General features: G+C 50.6%; 1 protein-coding gene across 2 annotated transcripts in view; it reads right to left on the minus strand.

The window, feature by feature from the left end:
- The window catches only part of LOC140394110 (protein sidekick-1-like), a 360429-nt gene that overhangs the window by 190146 nt on the left and 154053 nt on the right, over nt 1–16230 (minus strand). For both annotated transcript variants that reach the window (XM_072480961.1, XM_072480960.1), the window contains exons 11-12: nt 2029–2179; nt 1222–1459 (exon numbers count right to left, since the gene is read on the minus strand). In XM_072480961.1, the coding sequence (XP_072337062.1) occupies nt 1222–1459; nt 2029–2179 (389 nt within the window). The remainder of the gene's footprint in view (nt 1–1221; nt 1460–2028; nt 2180–16230) is intronic.

Below are 16230 nucleotides of genomic sequence, written 5' to 3' on the forward strand. Positions count from 1 at the left end.
ACCTGCTGTATTCTGTTGCTCTAAGGGTAGAAAATAGCAAAACTACTCAAACAGACCATTAGGATGGTTGCTATGGAAATGGGCAAAGAATATCATACAGAGGCTGTAGTTAAGGGTCAATGTTGGGCCAGAGAGAGAAAAACTGAACCTTGCATATCTAACTTAGTAGTACTTGATGCTCAGAAAATTAGGAAAGTGGACACAATTCTCCGAAAAAATGACTCAGTGTTATTTTTGGCTGATTCCCACTGGGTGTTTGGGCGTGATCCAGATCATTATTCACCCACACTCAGTCATGTTTTTGGAGCTTGGGGAGATTCTCACTGAATCATCCCACACAAAGAATTTTATCTGGAGTAGGCAACTAAAGACGCCGGCACGATCGGTTCTTCAGAGATCTGGACCCCCTTTTTAAAGGGTGCCCTGATTTCAAAGTTAGGTAAGGGTCCCCACACCCCCACCCATGGACCCCCTGCAGACATGGGCAACACCCCTAACCCACGTCCCTGGAGGGGCAGCCTCCCCAAAATCACTAAATGTCCGCATGACCCCCCCACACCCCTCCCCATACCACCCAGGCATGAAGGTGACCCAGCCTCATCCGCACCAATCCTCGTCGGCGTCAGGGTATCACGCCCCCCTCCCGCCAGAAGTTAGCATGTGCCACTCTCGGGTCGCTGAGGGCCAGCCCCCACCTTTAAGGCCATCCCCCATTTCAGCACCCCCTTTCAGGGCCCCCCATGCGCCCACTTCAGCCCCCCTTCACTCTCCCACCCTTACAGCCCCCGACACTTCACCCCCTCCCTTTCAGGCCGCCACTTCACAAGCATAGGCCCCCCTCAGGCCCCTACCCTTGGCAGTGCCCCTTGGAATCCTGGCAGTGCCTCTTGGAACCCCAGAAGTGCCAACCATGCCAGGTTGGCAGTGTCCTGTCCCTGGCCACCCGGGGGCACCAACGGCCTGCGGGCCCCCCTGTCGTGGCCATCACGTGTGGGTTCCGCTTTTGGAGACCAGTACTAATATGCGCTGGCCTCAGGCTGCGCTGGTGGGCTGGTGAATCCTGGGAGCCAGTATTCCACTTCACACTACTGACATCCCTCTCCTTAATATGCACTAAAATCTGCCACAAAGAATATATTTTAAAAAGAGTCTGAAGATGGCCAGTTCACTCATGCTGCCCCTTCCCATTAACTTCCTTAATCCTGTTTTTTGCATCGGTACCTGATTCTCTTGTACGCCCTCGGACCTGATTGCTCCAAGGTCCTGAACCAATGGCATTAAAAGCTTGGATCTGGAAAACGTAATCAGTCCATTCCTCCAGACCTTCGATGGTGATCTCTCGTTCCAAACGATCATTAATAATCTGAGTTACAGGTGTGCCCAGACCGTCCAGTCTCCATTTTCTAATTCTATATCCAACCGATTCGGGGTTACCATTATACTCAGACTCTGGAAGAGGCTGTGAACAAACAGGATTTAAACAAATTCAGAATCAAAAGACTCATGTTGATTAACCTACAATTCTACTCTGGAGCCAACAGTGGTGCATGGCAATGTTTTTCAGCAATTAAAGTCATTAATTGTTCCAATTTTAAATAAACTATTGGGTTAGTCAGGAGGATGGTTTAAAACTGAGATGAGGAGGAATTTCTTCAGCCAGAGGGTGGCGAATCTTTACAGGAATGGTCCTGGGAAAGTTCTATGGATCAGTACAATCGTTATCCTTGGGTTTGAAGTGGTTTTAATTCAAACTTTTCTAAGGTAACTAGCTGGCAAGACAGTCCGAACAATCCAAAGTCTTCGAGTAAACCCAGAGTTTTGGATGATTCCCAGCGTAGGGTTTGAACATCTTGAAAGTTTGAACTTCTTGGGCAATTCTTGTGCAGGACTTGCATGGGAATTTTCAAGGGGCTGTACCCAACACATTTTCTGGGTACCCCCAGAATATGATCCCTGGAGATCGGAAGTTATTGATCTCTTAATTTTATTCATTCTTTCCCATTGTGTTAACACAGTATCTTCACTTACCACCCAGCGAACCCATAAGCTTGTCTCACTTGCTGTTCGCACCGTGACGCTAGCAGGTGCTACATCTGGTGGAGCCTGCAGAGTCTGGATTACGCGGGAAGGCCAACTTACAGGGCTAGAGCCCACTATGTTCATCTGCTGTATTCGAAACCTAATGGCAAAATAATGATGTACATTTAACACAAGAATTATGTTCATTATTCAGAGCAAAACCGAATATAGATCTTTACAGTACCAGGAGTAGAAATGCAATTTTCCCATTAGGCAGGTAATCAGGCATATTATGTTTACTTATTAAATTCTCCTTCATGCAACACCTCTTGGCACAATATAGTACTACGTTTACCAGCTGCCTCTTAAGCACATCCATGGTCAATCTTCACAGGTGAGGCTTCCCTCACTAGTAGCAGACACTCATTAATCTTCTAACAGATATTAGTGAAGTCAGCGTGCATCAGAGGGAAGCTGATCCTCTGTACAGTACAGGACCATACAATCCTGCGCATGTGCCTGGCAACCCCCACTCCGGTTCACAATTTCTAATTAGAAAGTGGCAGCAAATGATCTGCCGATTCTTGCAGCCACAATTTGATGTATGGTAGTCAAAAATCGCAAAATAACATTTTTAGATGATCACAAAAAAAAGGTTTTGGAAAAGTCAAACAAATCTATTCATACTTTTTCGGTACGCTGTGAATGTTGATCCTTAGATACCAATTTCACTAGTACAAAAAATAAAATTAATGTTTTTGATACGTTTGATTCTTTCCTTTCAAATCAGTTCAAATAAAGTAAATAAAATATCATTCAGGAGCAATCATCTACAAATTGTTTTGATATTTTTGCAATTAAAAATAAGATTTTCTGGCTTCCGGGTGCGGCGATGACCAGCTAAGTCGCACGTTTCGGCACCTCCCGTTGAAACGGACTTTTGGGCTCTTATTAGGAGCCCTAACGGCAATTTTTAACGGCCAAAATCATTGTGCGGTGAAATAGGAGGGAATCCCCCCCGGATAAATATGGATAAAGGAGAGGATAGCGGCCGGATTGCAGTGGATCCACTGGAGCAGCGGCAAGGAAGGGAAGCTCAAAGCAAGATGGCGTTGGAAGGTGGCTGTTTGGTATGGGGCCCGGAGAAACAAGAGTTCCTGCGGCGCTGTGTGGAAGAGCTGAAGAAGGAGGTGTTGGCCCCGATGCTACAGGCGATTGAAGGGCTAAAGGAGGCGCAGAGGACCCAGGAGTTGGAGCTTCGGGTCGTGAAGGCAAAGGCTGCGGAGAATGAGGATGAAATACAGGGCCTGGTGGTAAGGACAGAGACGCACGAGGCACAGCACAAAAGGTGTGTGGAGAGGTTGGAAGCCCTGGAGAATAACTCGAGGAGGAAGAATTTAAGAGTCTTGGGTCTTCCCGAAGGCACAGAGGGGGCGGACGTCGGGGCATATGTGAGCACGATGCTTCACTCGCTAATGGGATCGGAGGCCCCGACGGGCCCTTTGGAGGTGGAGGGACCTTATCGAGTTCTGGCGCGAAGACCTAAGGCAGGAGAAATACCTCGAGCCATAGTGGTGAGGTTTCACCGCTACAATGACAGAGAGATGGTTCTAAGATGGGCGAAGAAAACTCGGAGCTGCAGGTGGGAGAACGCGGTGATCCGCGTGTACTAGGATTGGAGTGCGGAGGTGGCGAGAAGGAGGGCAAGTTTCAACCGGGCCAAGGCGGTGCTCCACAAAAAGAAGGTTAAATTTGGAATGTTGCAGCCGGCGAGACTGTGGGTCACACACCAAGGGAAGCACCACTACTTTGAGACGGCAGAAGAGGCGTGGACATTCATTGTGGACGAGAAGCTGGAATAGTCTGGCGAGAGAAAAAGCTTCTGTAATAAAGTGGTGGGGTGATTATGTGGGACGAGGAAGGGGAAGGGGGGGGGGGGGGGGGGAAGAGTTTTTTTCTTCAATTTTGTAACTTTTCTCTTTTCCCCTCGTGGGAAAGTATGGGGAACTGTGGGCGCCGGTGGGAAGGAAAGGGGAAGGAGAAGGGAGCTGCGCCATCAGGGGCGGGGCCGAGTGGGAAACGCGGGCTTTGCTCCCGCGCTATGGTAATTGTGGCGGGAACGGGGACGCAGGAAGGAGGGGGGCCTCGCACAATGAAGGGCCGAGGACAAACGGGGGAATCTGAGGTCAGCCAGAGTTTGCTGACTTCTGGGAGCAACATGGGGGGTGCAACTACGCTAGAAAGGGATCTAGCGGAGGGGGGGGGGGGGGGAATTAACTGGGTATCTGCTGCTAAGGGGAAGGGGGAGCTGTTATGGGGCGGGGTGGTCGGGACGGGAGAGCACCGTCGGTGGGATATACGGGTACGTGGTAACCGGGTGAGGAGCTGGGTTAGAAAAGGGGATGGCTAGTCGACACGGGGGGGGGGGGGGGGGGGGGGGGGTAAAGAGCCCCCCAACCCGGTTGATCACGTGGAACGTGAGAGGGCTGAATGGGCCGATTAAAAGGGCACGGGTACTCGCACACCTAAAGAACTTAAAGGCAAATGTGGTCATGTTGCAGGAGACGCACCTGAAACTGGCAGATCAGGTTAGACTACGTAAAGGATGGGTGGGGCAGGTGTTCCATTCGGGCTTAGATGCGAAGAATAGGGGGGTGGCTATTTTAGTGGGGAAACGGGTACTGTTTGAGGCAAAGACCATAGTGGCGGACAGTGGGGGTAGATACGTGATGGTGAGTGGCAGATTGCAAGGGGAGGCGGTGGTTCTGGTGAACGTATACGCCCCGAACTGGGATCATGTAAACCTCATGAAGCGTATGCTGGGGCGTATCCCGGACCTGGAGGCGGGAAAGCTGGTAATGGGGGGGAGACTTCAATACGGTGCTTGATCCAGGGCTGGACCGGTCTAGGTCTAAGACCGGGAGGAGGCCGGCAGCGGCCAAGGTGCTTAAGGACTTCATGGAGCAGATGGGAGGAGTAGACCCCTGGAGATTTATTAGGCCTAGGAGTAAGGAGTTTTCATTTTTCTCCCATGATCACAAGGTGTATTCACGGATAGACTTTTTTGTCCTGGGAAGGGCACTGATTCCGAAGGTGACAGGGACGGAGTACATGGCCATAGCCATTTCGGACCACGCTCCACATTGGGTAGATCTGGAGGTAGGAGAGGAAAAGGAGCAGCACCCACTCTGGAGATTGGATATGGGGTTGTTGGCGGATGAGGGGGTAAGTCTAAGGGTGAGGGGGTGTATCAAAAGGTACCTGGAGCTTAATGATAACGGAGAGGTCCAGGTGGGAGTGGTCTGGGAGGTGCTGAAGGCGGTGGTCAGAGGGGAACTGACATCCATAAGGGCCCATAAAGGGAAGCAAGAGAGCAAAGAAAGGGAGCGACTGTTGAGAGAACCTCTGAGGGTAGACAGGCAATATGCAGAGACTCCGGAGGAGGGACTGTACAGGGAAAGACAAAGGCTACATATGGAATTTGACCTGCTGACCACGGGCAAGGCAGAAGCACAGTGGAGGAGGGCACAGGGAGTACAGTATGAGTATGGAGAGAAGGCAAGCCGGTTACTGGCTCAACAACTGAGGAAGAGGGGAGCGGCGAGGGAGATAGGTGGGGTGAGGGATGAGGAAGGTGAGATGGAACGGGGAGCGGCGAGGGTGAACAAGGTGTTTAAGGCATTCTACGAGAGGCTGTATAAGGCTCAGCCCCCGGAAGGGAAGGATGGAATGATGCATTTCCTAGATCGGCTGGAATTCCCGAAGGTGGAGGAGCAGGAGAGGGCGGGACTGGGAGCACGGATTGAGGTGGAGGAGGTGGTAAAGGGGATTGGGAGCATGCAGGCGGGGAAGGCCCCGGGACCGGATGGGTTCCCGGTGGAATTTTATAGGAAACACATGGACTACTGGCCCCGCTTTTGACGAGAACCTTTAATGAGGCCAGGGGAAGGGGGAAGTTGCCCCCGACTATGTCAGAGGCGACGATATCGTTACTCTTAAAGAAGGAAAAAGACCCGCTGCAGTGCAGGTCTTACAGGCCTATTTCCCTCCTGAACGTGGATGCTATTCTCCTGGCCAAGGTGATGGCGACAAGGATAGAGGATTGTGTCCCGGGGGTGGTCCACGAGGATCAAACTGGGTTCGTTAAGGGGAGACAGCTGAACATGAATATACGGAGGCTGCTAGGGGTGATGATGGTGCCCCCGCCGGAGGGGGAGGCGGAGATAGTGGTGGCGATGGACGCTGAGAAAGCATTTGACAGAGTGGAGTGGGACTACCTATGGGAAGTGTTGAAGAGATTTGGTTTTGGAGAGGGGTTTATTGGATGGATACAGCTGCTATATAGGGCCCCGGTGGCAAGTGTGATCACGAACAGGCAGATGTCCGACTACTTCCGTCTTTATAGAGGGACAAGATAGGGGTGTCCCCTGTTTCCGTTACTGTTTGCATTGGCAATTGAGCCGCTGGCCATAGCACTGAGGGGCTCTAGGGAGTGGAGGGGAGTACTCAGGGGAGGAGAAGAACACCGGGTATCATTGTATGCAGATGATCTATTGCTGTATGTTGCAGACCCAGTGGAGGGGATGCCCGAGATAATGTGGACACTCAGGGAGTTTGGGGAATTTTCGGGGGACAAATTGAATATGGGGAAGAGTGAGTTGTTCGTGGTGCATCCGGGGGAGCAGAGCAGGGGAATAGATGATTTACCGCTGAGGTGGGTAACAAGAGATTTCCGGTACTTAGGGATCCAGATAGCCAGGAACTGGGGAACCCTACATAGGCTTGATTTAACACGATTGGTGGAACAGATGGAGAAGGATTTTAAGAGATGGGACATGGTGTCCCTGTCACTGGTGGGCAGGGTGCAGGCGGTCAAAATGGTAGTCCTCCCGAGATTTCGTTTTGTGTTCCAGTGCCTCCCGGTGATGGTTACGAGGGCTTTTTTCAAAAAAATTGAGAAGAGTGTTATGAGCTTTGTGCGGGCTGGGAAGACCCCGAGAGTGAGGAGGGTTTTTTTGCAGCGTAGCAGGGATAGGGGGGGACTGGCACTGTCGAGCTTAAGTGATTATTATTGGGCCGCCAATATCTCAATGGTGTGTAAGTGGATGGGAGAAGGGGAGGGAGCGGCGTGGAAGAGACTGGAAATGGCGTCCTGTAAAGGAACCAGCCTACAAGCATTGGCGACGGCGCCGTTGCCGTTCTCCCCGAAGAAATACACCACAAGTCCAGTGGTGGTGGCAACGCTGAAAATTTGGGGGCAGTGGAGACGGCATAAGGGAATGACGGATGCCTCGGTGCGGTCCCCGATAAGGAATAATCATAGGTTTGTCCCGGGGAGAATAGATGGGGGATTTAGAACATGGCAGAGAGCAGGGATTGTGCAACTGAGGGATCTGTTCCTAGACGGGACGTTTGCGAGTCTGGGAGCACTGACGGAAAAATACGGGTTGCCCCAGGGGAATGCATTTCGGTATATGCAATTGAGGGCTTTTGCGAGGCAACAGGGGAGGGAATTCCCGCAGCTCCCGACGCAGGAGATTCAGGATAGAGTGATTTCGGGGACATGGGTGGGGGATGGTAGGGTGTCAGATATATACAGGGAAATAAGAGACGAGGGGGAGATCATGGTGGATGAGCTGAAGGGAAAATGGGAAGAAGAGCTGGGGGAAGAGATCGAAGAGGGGCTGTGGGCAGATGCCCTACGCAGGGTAAACTCTTCGTCGTGTGCCAGGCTTAGCCTGATACAATTCAAGGTCTTGCACAGGGCGCATATGACCGGAGCAAGGCTCAGTAAATTTTTCGGGGTAGAGGATAGGTGCGGGAGATGCACGAGAAGCCCAGTGAACCATACCCACATGTTTTGGTCATGCTCGGCACTGCATGGGTTCTGGGTGGGGGTGGCAAATGTGCTTTCGAAGGTGGTGGGGGTCCGGGTTGAGCCAAGCTGGGGGTTGGTTATATTCTGGGTTGCAGAAGAGCCGGGAGTGCAGGAGGCGAGAGACCTTTTCTTTTGTTTTGTTTTGTTCTTTGCGTCCCTAGTAGCCCGGCGAAGGATATTGTTAATGTGGAAGGAAGCTAAACCCCCGGGCGTGGAGGCCTGGATAAACGACATGGCAGGGTTTATAAAACTGGAACGGATAAAGTTCGCACTAAGAGGTTCGGCTCAAGGGTTCACCAGGCGGTGGCAACCGTTCATTGACTATCTCGCAGAACGATAAAGGAACTGGGAAAGTAGCAGCAGCAATCCAGGGGATGGGGGGGGGGTGCTCGGGTGGGTCCTCAGGGGTGTTTTTGTATGGATATTTTTACTTGGATATGTATATTGGCTTGTTTGACTTTATTATTTGGGAGAGTTAATATTTTGTTATGGCAGTTGCCATTTAGTTTATATATTATTTATTTATTTGTTAAAAACGGTCACTATTATTTATATTGTTTTATTGTTGTAAAAGGGAAAACATTTTGTACTGTTTTGTTTGGCCGAAAAAAAATTTGAATAAAATATATTTTAAAAAAAAGATTTTCTCAAATGAAAAAAGATTAGAATGAGATCAATCAGTCACCTGAATTATACTTTTTATCATTATTTCAAGGGAGGAAGTTATCACATAATAACATCCGCTGTAAAATAATTCATACCCACAAATGGGCAGCACACTACACTAAACTACAGAAACACCAAGTTAAGGAGTTTCTATAAGTGTGTCCAACTGCAGCTCCTGTTAGACCGCTTGACGGCTCTGGAGCTGCGGATGGACTCACTTTGGAGCATCCGCGATGCTGAGGAAGTTGTGGAAAGCACATTCAGTGAGTTGGTCACACCGCAGATTAAAATTACTGAGGCAGATAGGGAAAGGGTGACCAACAGACAGAGGAAGAGTAGGAAGGCAGTGCAGGGATCCCCTGCGGTCATCTCCCTCCAAAACAGATTTACCGTTTTGGAAACTGTTGGGGGAGATGGCTCACCAGGGGAAGGTGGCAGCAGCCAGGTTCATGGCACCGTGGCTGGCTCTGCTGCACAGAAGGGCAGGAAAAAGAGTGGCAGAGCTATAGTGATAGGGGATTCAATCGTAAGGGGAATAGACAGGCGTTTCTGCGGACGCAAACGAGAATCCAGGTTGGTATGTTGCCTCCCTGGTGCAAGGGTCAAGGATGTCTCGGAGCGGCTGCAGGGCATTCTGGAGGGGGAGGGTGAACAGCCAGCTGTCGTGGTGCATATAGGCACCAACGATATAGGTAAAAAACGGGATGAGGTCCTACAAGCTGAATTTAGGGAGTTAGGAGTTAAACTAAAAAGTAGGACCTCAAAGGTAGTAATCTCAGGATTGCTACCAGTGCCACGTGATAGTCAGAGTAGGAATGACAGGATAGCTAGGATGAATACGTGGCTTGAGAGATGGTGCAAGAGGGAGGGTTTCAAATTCCTGGGACATTGGGACCGATTCTGGGGGAGGTGGGACCTGTACAAATCGGACGGTCTGCATCTGGGTGGGACCGGAACCAATGTTCTCGGGGGGGTGTTTGCTAGTGCAGTTGGGGAGGGTTTAAACTAATGTGCCAGGGGGATGGGAACCGATGTAGGAAGTCAGTGGGGACAGAAACAAAAGGCAGGAAGGGAGAGTGTGTAAAGCATGACCAGAGAAAGCAGGGCAGAGAGCAAGGAAGGTCTACATTAAACTGCATTTATTTCAATGCAAGGGGCCTGACGGGCAAAGCGGATGAACTCAGGGCATGGACGGGCACATGGGACTGGGATATTATAGCTATGACTGAAACATGGCTAAGGGAGGGGCAGGACTGGCAGCTCAATGTTCCGGGCTACAGATGCTATAGAAAGGATAGAACAGGAGGTAAGAGAGGAGGGGGAGTGGCGTTTTTGATTAGGGAGAACATCACGGCAGTACTTAGAGGGGATATATCCGAGGGTTCGCCCACTGAGTCTATATGGGTGGAACTGAAAAATAAGAAGGGAGAGATCACCTTGGTAGGACTGTACTACAGGCCCCCAAATAGTCAGCGGGAAATTGAGGAGCAAATATGTAAGGAGATTACAGATAGCTGCAAGAATAATAGGGTGGTAGTAGTAGGGGACTTTAACTTTCCCAACATTGACTGGGACAGTCATAGCATTAGGGGCTTGGATGGAGGGAAATTTGTTGAGTGTATTCAGGAGGAATTTCTCATTCAGTATGTGGATGGACCGACTAGAGAGGGGGCAAAACTTGACCTCGTCTTGGGAAATAAGGAAGGGCAAGTGATAGAAGTGCTAGTGAGGGATCACTTTGGGACAAGTGACCATAATTCCATTAGTTTTAAGATAGCTATGGAGAATGATAGGTCTGGCCCAAGAGTTAAAATTCTTAATTGGGGCAAGGCCAATTTTGATGGTATCAGACAGGAACTTGCAGAGGTAGATTGGGGGAGACTATTGGCAGACAAAGGGACGGCTGGTAAATGGGAGGCTTTTAAAAATGTGTTAACCAGGGTTCAGGGTAAGCACATTCCCTTTAGAGTGAAGGGCAAGGCTGGTAGAAGTAGGGAACCCTGGATGACTCGAGATATTGAGACTCTGGTCAAAAAGAAGAAGGAGGCATATGACGTACATAAGCAACTGGGATCAAGTAGATCCCTTGAAGAGTATAGAGATTGTCGAAATAGAGTTAAGAGGGAAATCAGGAGGGCAAAAAGGGGACATGAAATTGCTTTGGCAAATAATGCAAGGGAGAATCCAAAGAGATTCTACAGATACATAAAGGGGAAAAGAGTAACTAGGGACAGAGTAGGGCCTCTTAAGGATCAACAAGGGCATTTATGTGCAGAGCCACAAGAGTTGGGTGAGATCCTGAATGAATATTTCTCATCGGTATTCACGGTGGAGGAAGGCATGGATGTTAGGAAACTAAGGGAAATAAATAGTGATGTCTTGAGAAGTGTGCATATTACAGAGGAGGAGGTGCTGGAAGTCTTAAAGCGCATCAAGGTAGATAAATCCCCGGGACCTGATGAAATGTATCCCAGGATGTTGTGGGAGGCTAGGGAGGAAATTGCGGGTCCCCTAACCGAGATATTTGAATCATCGGCAGCCACAGGTGAGGTGCCTGAAGATTGGAGAGTGGCGAATGTTGTGCCCTTGTTTAAGAAGGGCAGCAGGGAAAAGCCTGGGAACTACAGACCGGTGAGCCTAACGTCTGTAGTAGGTAAGTTGCTAGAAGGTATTCTGAGAGACAGGATCTACAAGCATTTAGAGAGGCAAGGACTGATTCGGGGCAGTCAGCATGGCTTTGTGCGTGGAAAATCATGTCTCACAAATTTGATTGAGTTTTTTGAGGGAGTGACCAAGAAGGTAGATGAGGGTAGTGCAGTAGACGTTGTCTACATGGACTTTAGCAAAGCCTTTGACAAGGTACCGCATGGTAGGTTGTTGCAGAAGGTTAAAGCTCACGGGATCCAGGGTGAGGTTGCCAATTGGATTCAAAATTGGCTGGACGACAGAAGGCAGAGGGTGGTTGTAGAGGGTTGTTTTTCAAACTGGAGGCCTGTGACCAGTGGTGTGCCTCAGGGATCGGTGCTGGGTCCACTGTTATTTGTGATTTATATTAATGATTTGGATGAGAATTTAGGAGGCATGGTTAGTAAGTTTGCAGATGACACCAAGATTGGTGGCATAGTGGATAGTGAAGAAGGTTATCTAGGATTGCAACGGGATCTTGATCAATTAGGCCAGTGGGCCGACGAATGGCAGATGGAGTTTAATTTAGATAAATGTGAGGTGATGCATTTTGGCAGATCGAATCAGGCCAGGACCTACTCAGTTAATGGTATGGCGTTGGGGAGAGTTATAGAACAAAGAGATCTAGGAGTACAGGTTCATAGCTCCTTGAAGGTGGAGTCGCAGGTGGACAGGGTGGTGAAGAAGGCATTCGGCATGCTTGGTTTCATTGGTCAGAACATTGAATATAGGAGTTGGGACGTCTTGTTGAAGTTGTACAAGACATTGGTACGGCCACACTTGGAATACTGTGTGCAGTTCTGGTCACCCTATTATAGAAAGGATATTATTAAACTAGAAAGAGTGCAGAAAAGATTTACTAGGATGTTGCCGGGACTTGATGGTTTGAGTTATAAGGAGAGGCTGGATAGACTGGGACTTTTTTCCCTGGAGCGTAGGAGGCTTAGGGGTGATCTTATAGAGGTCTATAAAATAATGAGGGGCATAGATAAGGCAGATAGTCAACATCTTTTCCCAAAGGTAGGGGAGTCTAAAACTAGAGGGCATAGGTTTAAGGTGAGAGGGGAGAGATTCAGAAGGGCCCAGAGGGGCAATTTCTTCACTCAGAGGGTAGTGAGTGTCTGGAATGGGCTGCCAGAGGTAGTAGTAGAAGCGGGTACAATTGTGTCTTTCAAAAAGCATTTAGATGGTTACATGGGTAAGATGGGTATAGAGGGTTATGGGCCAAGTGCGGGCAACTGGGACTAGCTTAATGGTAAAAAACTGGGCGGCATGGACTGGTTGGGCCGAAGGGCCTGTTTCCATGCTGTAAACTTCTATGATTCTATGATTCTATATATGCAGATTAATGCACTCCCTAACAAATAATAACAGGCTTGAGCAAAAATGCACTCCTGTGACTGGCATTAAACAGATGTTTGTTGTGCGCATTTAATGGAATTGTATCTAAATTTTTTTCTTACTCCTAATCTTAAGTAAATTGCTCTCATGAAAAGGAAGCTTTGGCAATCAGGTGTTAAACCTGTCACACGAGCTTGTAATAAACAGAGCATATTAGAGATAGCAAGGCAACATCTGAAAAATACCCCAGACGTTAGTTATGTATTTGATTGGAGATTTCAGTCGATTATTGTGGTAACTGGAAAATAACGACAGATCCATTACTCACGAGAGACAACGGGCATGATTCTTCAGAAACATTTCTAAGTGTTGTAGCGGGCGGGAATTGGCAGGAGCTTCCTGGCGCTCGGCCGGCAACGCTATTCACCATTAATTGCTCCACTTAATGAGGCCTTATGGGCTTCCGCTGCAAATGAAGGCTCACCAGCTGATTAGCAGGCACCGTGCTCGCCAGTCCCCCGCTAACAAGGTCGAGCAGCACTTGGGCTGCACTTGCTCAGCCAATCCCAGCCAGCTCGCAACAATGGCGCCGAGGAGACCAGCCCTAAGATTCGGGGATGCTGACCTGGGGAGGCTGCGAGACGCTGTGAAGGCCAGGAGGGATGTCCTGTTCCCTCGAGGGTCCCGGAGGGTCAGCCATTGGGCAGCCAGTGCTGTCTATGACGAGGTGGCGGCGGCAGTGAGCACGGGCAGTGTGACCAGGAGGACTGACCTCCAGTGCGGGAAGAAGGTCGATGACCTACACCGGGAAGCACGAGTGAGTAAACACCAATACCCCCCCCCCCCCCCTCAGACCTTTCCACCCCCACGAAAGTATCCACCCCCCAACTCTCCATGAAACCCCCAACACTCCCTCCACCCCCCTCACCCTTCAACCCCCCCCAACCCTCACTTCACAGCCACCACTCCCACCACTGCGAACCCCACGTGTGACTAACGATGCCCTCTCTGTGTCTCCTCAGGAAAAGCTCTCCCACAATCGACAGAAGGAGGCCACACTGGCGGAGGGGTGCCAGATATCAGAACCCTCACCACCTTAGAGGAGCAGGCCCTGGAGGTGACCGCTGGACAGGGCGATCACCAACGCGGAGGCTGGCAGACGCCGCAGAGGTAAGGATCCACCGGGCTCCACCCGGGGGACCTGTCAAACGTGAGTTGTTATTGCCTTACTGACTGACCCATCCCTCCTAGTGACCACATGTCCATTCTCCCGCAGGTCCTCTAACCGACGGCACCGGCCCATCCTGGGTGCACCCTCTCCAGTATCCCATGAGAACAACTCTGATGAGAGCTCCGAGGATGCCACCATAATAGTCGCATCACAGCTGTCATCCGCACCCTCCACCAGCGCTGATACACACACCTCGCTGGGACATGTTAGTGGACAGGCTTCGGGGAAACAATCTGGTGAGCACCACACTGCTGCTGATGTACATCAGGTGGAGGCACAAACCCCCAGGCGAGACAGCAGTCGGAGGGCTGCTGGATCCCAGGTCCCAGCTGGGTCCCAGCCTGATGCTGAGCCTGTGGAACAGGATTACCCAGAGCTGATGGAGACGTTAGGGAGCGGCCGGGACATTCAGAGGGAGATGGTAGCGACACTCCAGCAGATCCATAGCTGCTTAGAGGAGTTCCAGAGGCTACAGCACAGGAGATGTTGCTGAGAATGAGTGGCACCGAGGCCAATACTGTTAGGGTGGCGACCGCAGTGGAGAGCCTGGTGCACAACGTCGGCACCATGAGTGAAGATGTCCAAGGCATCGCTCAATCGGTGATAGCCATGGCTGAGGGTCTCGACAGACTATGCGCCTCGCTGTGGGATGTCACCCAGTACCAGGCTGACCTTGATGAGGTTCCGCGGGACATGTCCCACTCTCAGATGGGAATGGCTGAGGCGCTGCGGAGCTTGTCCCAGTCACTGAGGAGCATCGCCGAGGGCGTCGACACGCGGTGCGGACCAACAGCCAGATGATGCAGGAACAGCCTGGCTTGAACTAGGCGTTAATGTTCAGAGCTGCAGTGACCATAACGGCCACTGGGAGTGGGTGTCCTCCTCCTCCATGTGGTGCCAAGTCCGTGACGACATGGCATAGGTGTCTCACCATCTCCTTGTTGAAGTGGAGGCTCCTGCGGCACATTCTATATGTCATCTGCTCGAATGACCAACGGTGCCTGTACATCCTGGGCCGTTGCAGCATTCCCCCTCTGGGTCCCACCCTGGCCTGATGGGTGGCCGGGTCCTCGGGGTGTGGGGCGGGGTCCGGCACATTGGCCGCCATCTCGAGCATCTGCTGACCCTGCTGTACCGCCATCTCTGGCGTCTGGCCACCCGGCCTAGCAGCAGCACCACTAGGGTGTCCAATATACCTGCCATTGCATTCAATATCTGTAAGGAATTGGGAGGGTGTTAGACTGACAAACAGCAGTGGCTCCCACCCCGGGACCATCCAATCCCCCATTGATATCCCCCCCCCCCACCTGGAACGGCCTGCCCACGCACTCGTGGTTGCAGTGGGCTCCCCTCACCGGACTCCAGACCCTGTACCCCAGCCACCTGCTCGTACTGTCACCTGGAAAATGTCCTGGTTCCCTCCGCGTGACACTCACCCACCCTCCAGCCTTGGACATGTATTCGGAGCAGCGTGTTTTGGTGTTGGCTGCTGCGTGTGTGGTGTTGCCTGCCGCAGTGTTCAGGCATAGTGTCCCGGTATCGCGATCTGTTTGGGACGCAGGGCGATGACTCCTATATGCTAAATGGCCCGCCCAACCAAGGGAATCCACTTGGCTTGTCTCAAGTGCTTACGTAACTACGATTGCCAATTCCCTATTAACAATAGCCTTCAGCTGCACGGCCAGAAGCCTCGGCAGTCGGTAGTGTCGTGGTATGTACTCTGGGATAACACAGGCTGCAATTGGATGCAGCTTTAACCAAAAGATACTCCAGATCTTGAAGTTAGTTCAATCTGATTTATTGAACCAGTAGCACAGTTAGCATAGTTCTCCATGAGTTCGACTCTCTGCTAACCCAAGTGTGGTTACTCTGTCTGACTGAACCAGACTAGCTCTTAGCCACGTGTTGGAGGTGTGATACTGTACATACACCCTGACTCATTCTGTAGATGTTCATCAGTGGAAAGAGGCGGAGTGAGTGCCTCGTGCCTGTTATAGTGAGATACCACCTGAGTGTCCTGCCTGCTCATTGGTCATGTCCTGTTCTCTGTGTTCATTAGCTGCCTGTTTGTGCCTGTCTGTTTATCATTATCTGCATGTCTGCATATCATGACATCTCCCCTTTTTTTTAATGTTTTGTTGCCACATGGGAACGTACTTATACGTGGTGGCATATATTAACATATTTACAAGTGGTGGCATATGTGAACGTATTTACATGTGAAGACAGCTGTCTAATGTGAGAAAACAGAACATAGCAAACAAAACAAATGTTCATAACTCCAGTCTCTGGGGCTTTCATTCTGATCCTTGTTGACTGCCGGAGAGGTGGTGGTGGGGTCGACGGCGCTTGACAGGCGGGATGGAAGCCTGACTGGTGGTGCAGACCTGCACAAGGCTGCATGGTGTCC

The sequence above is a fragment of the Scyliorhinus torazame genome, chromosome 17, assembly GCF_047496885.1.
Source record: "Scyliorhinus torazame isolate Kashiwa2021f chromosome 17, sScyTor2.1, whole genome shotgun sequence".
Lineage (NCBI taxonomy): Eukaryota > Metazoa > Chordata > Chondrichthyes > Carcharhiniformes > Scyliorhinidae > Scyliorhinus > Scyliorhinus torazame.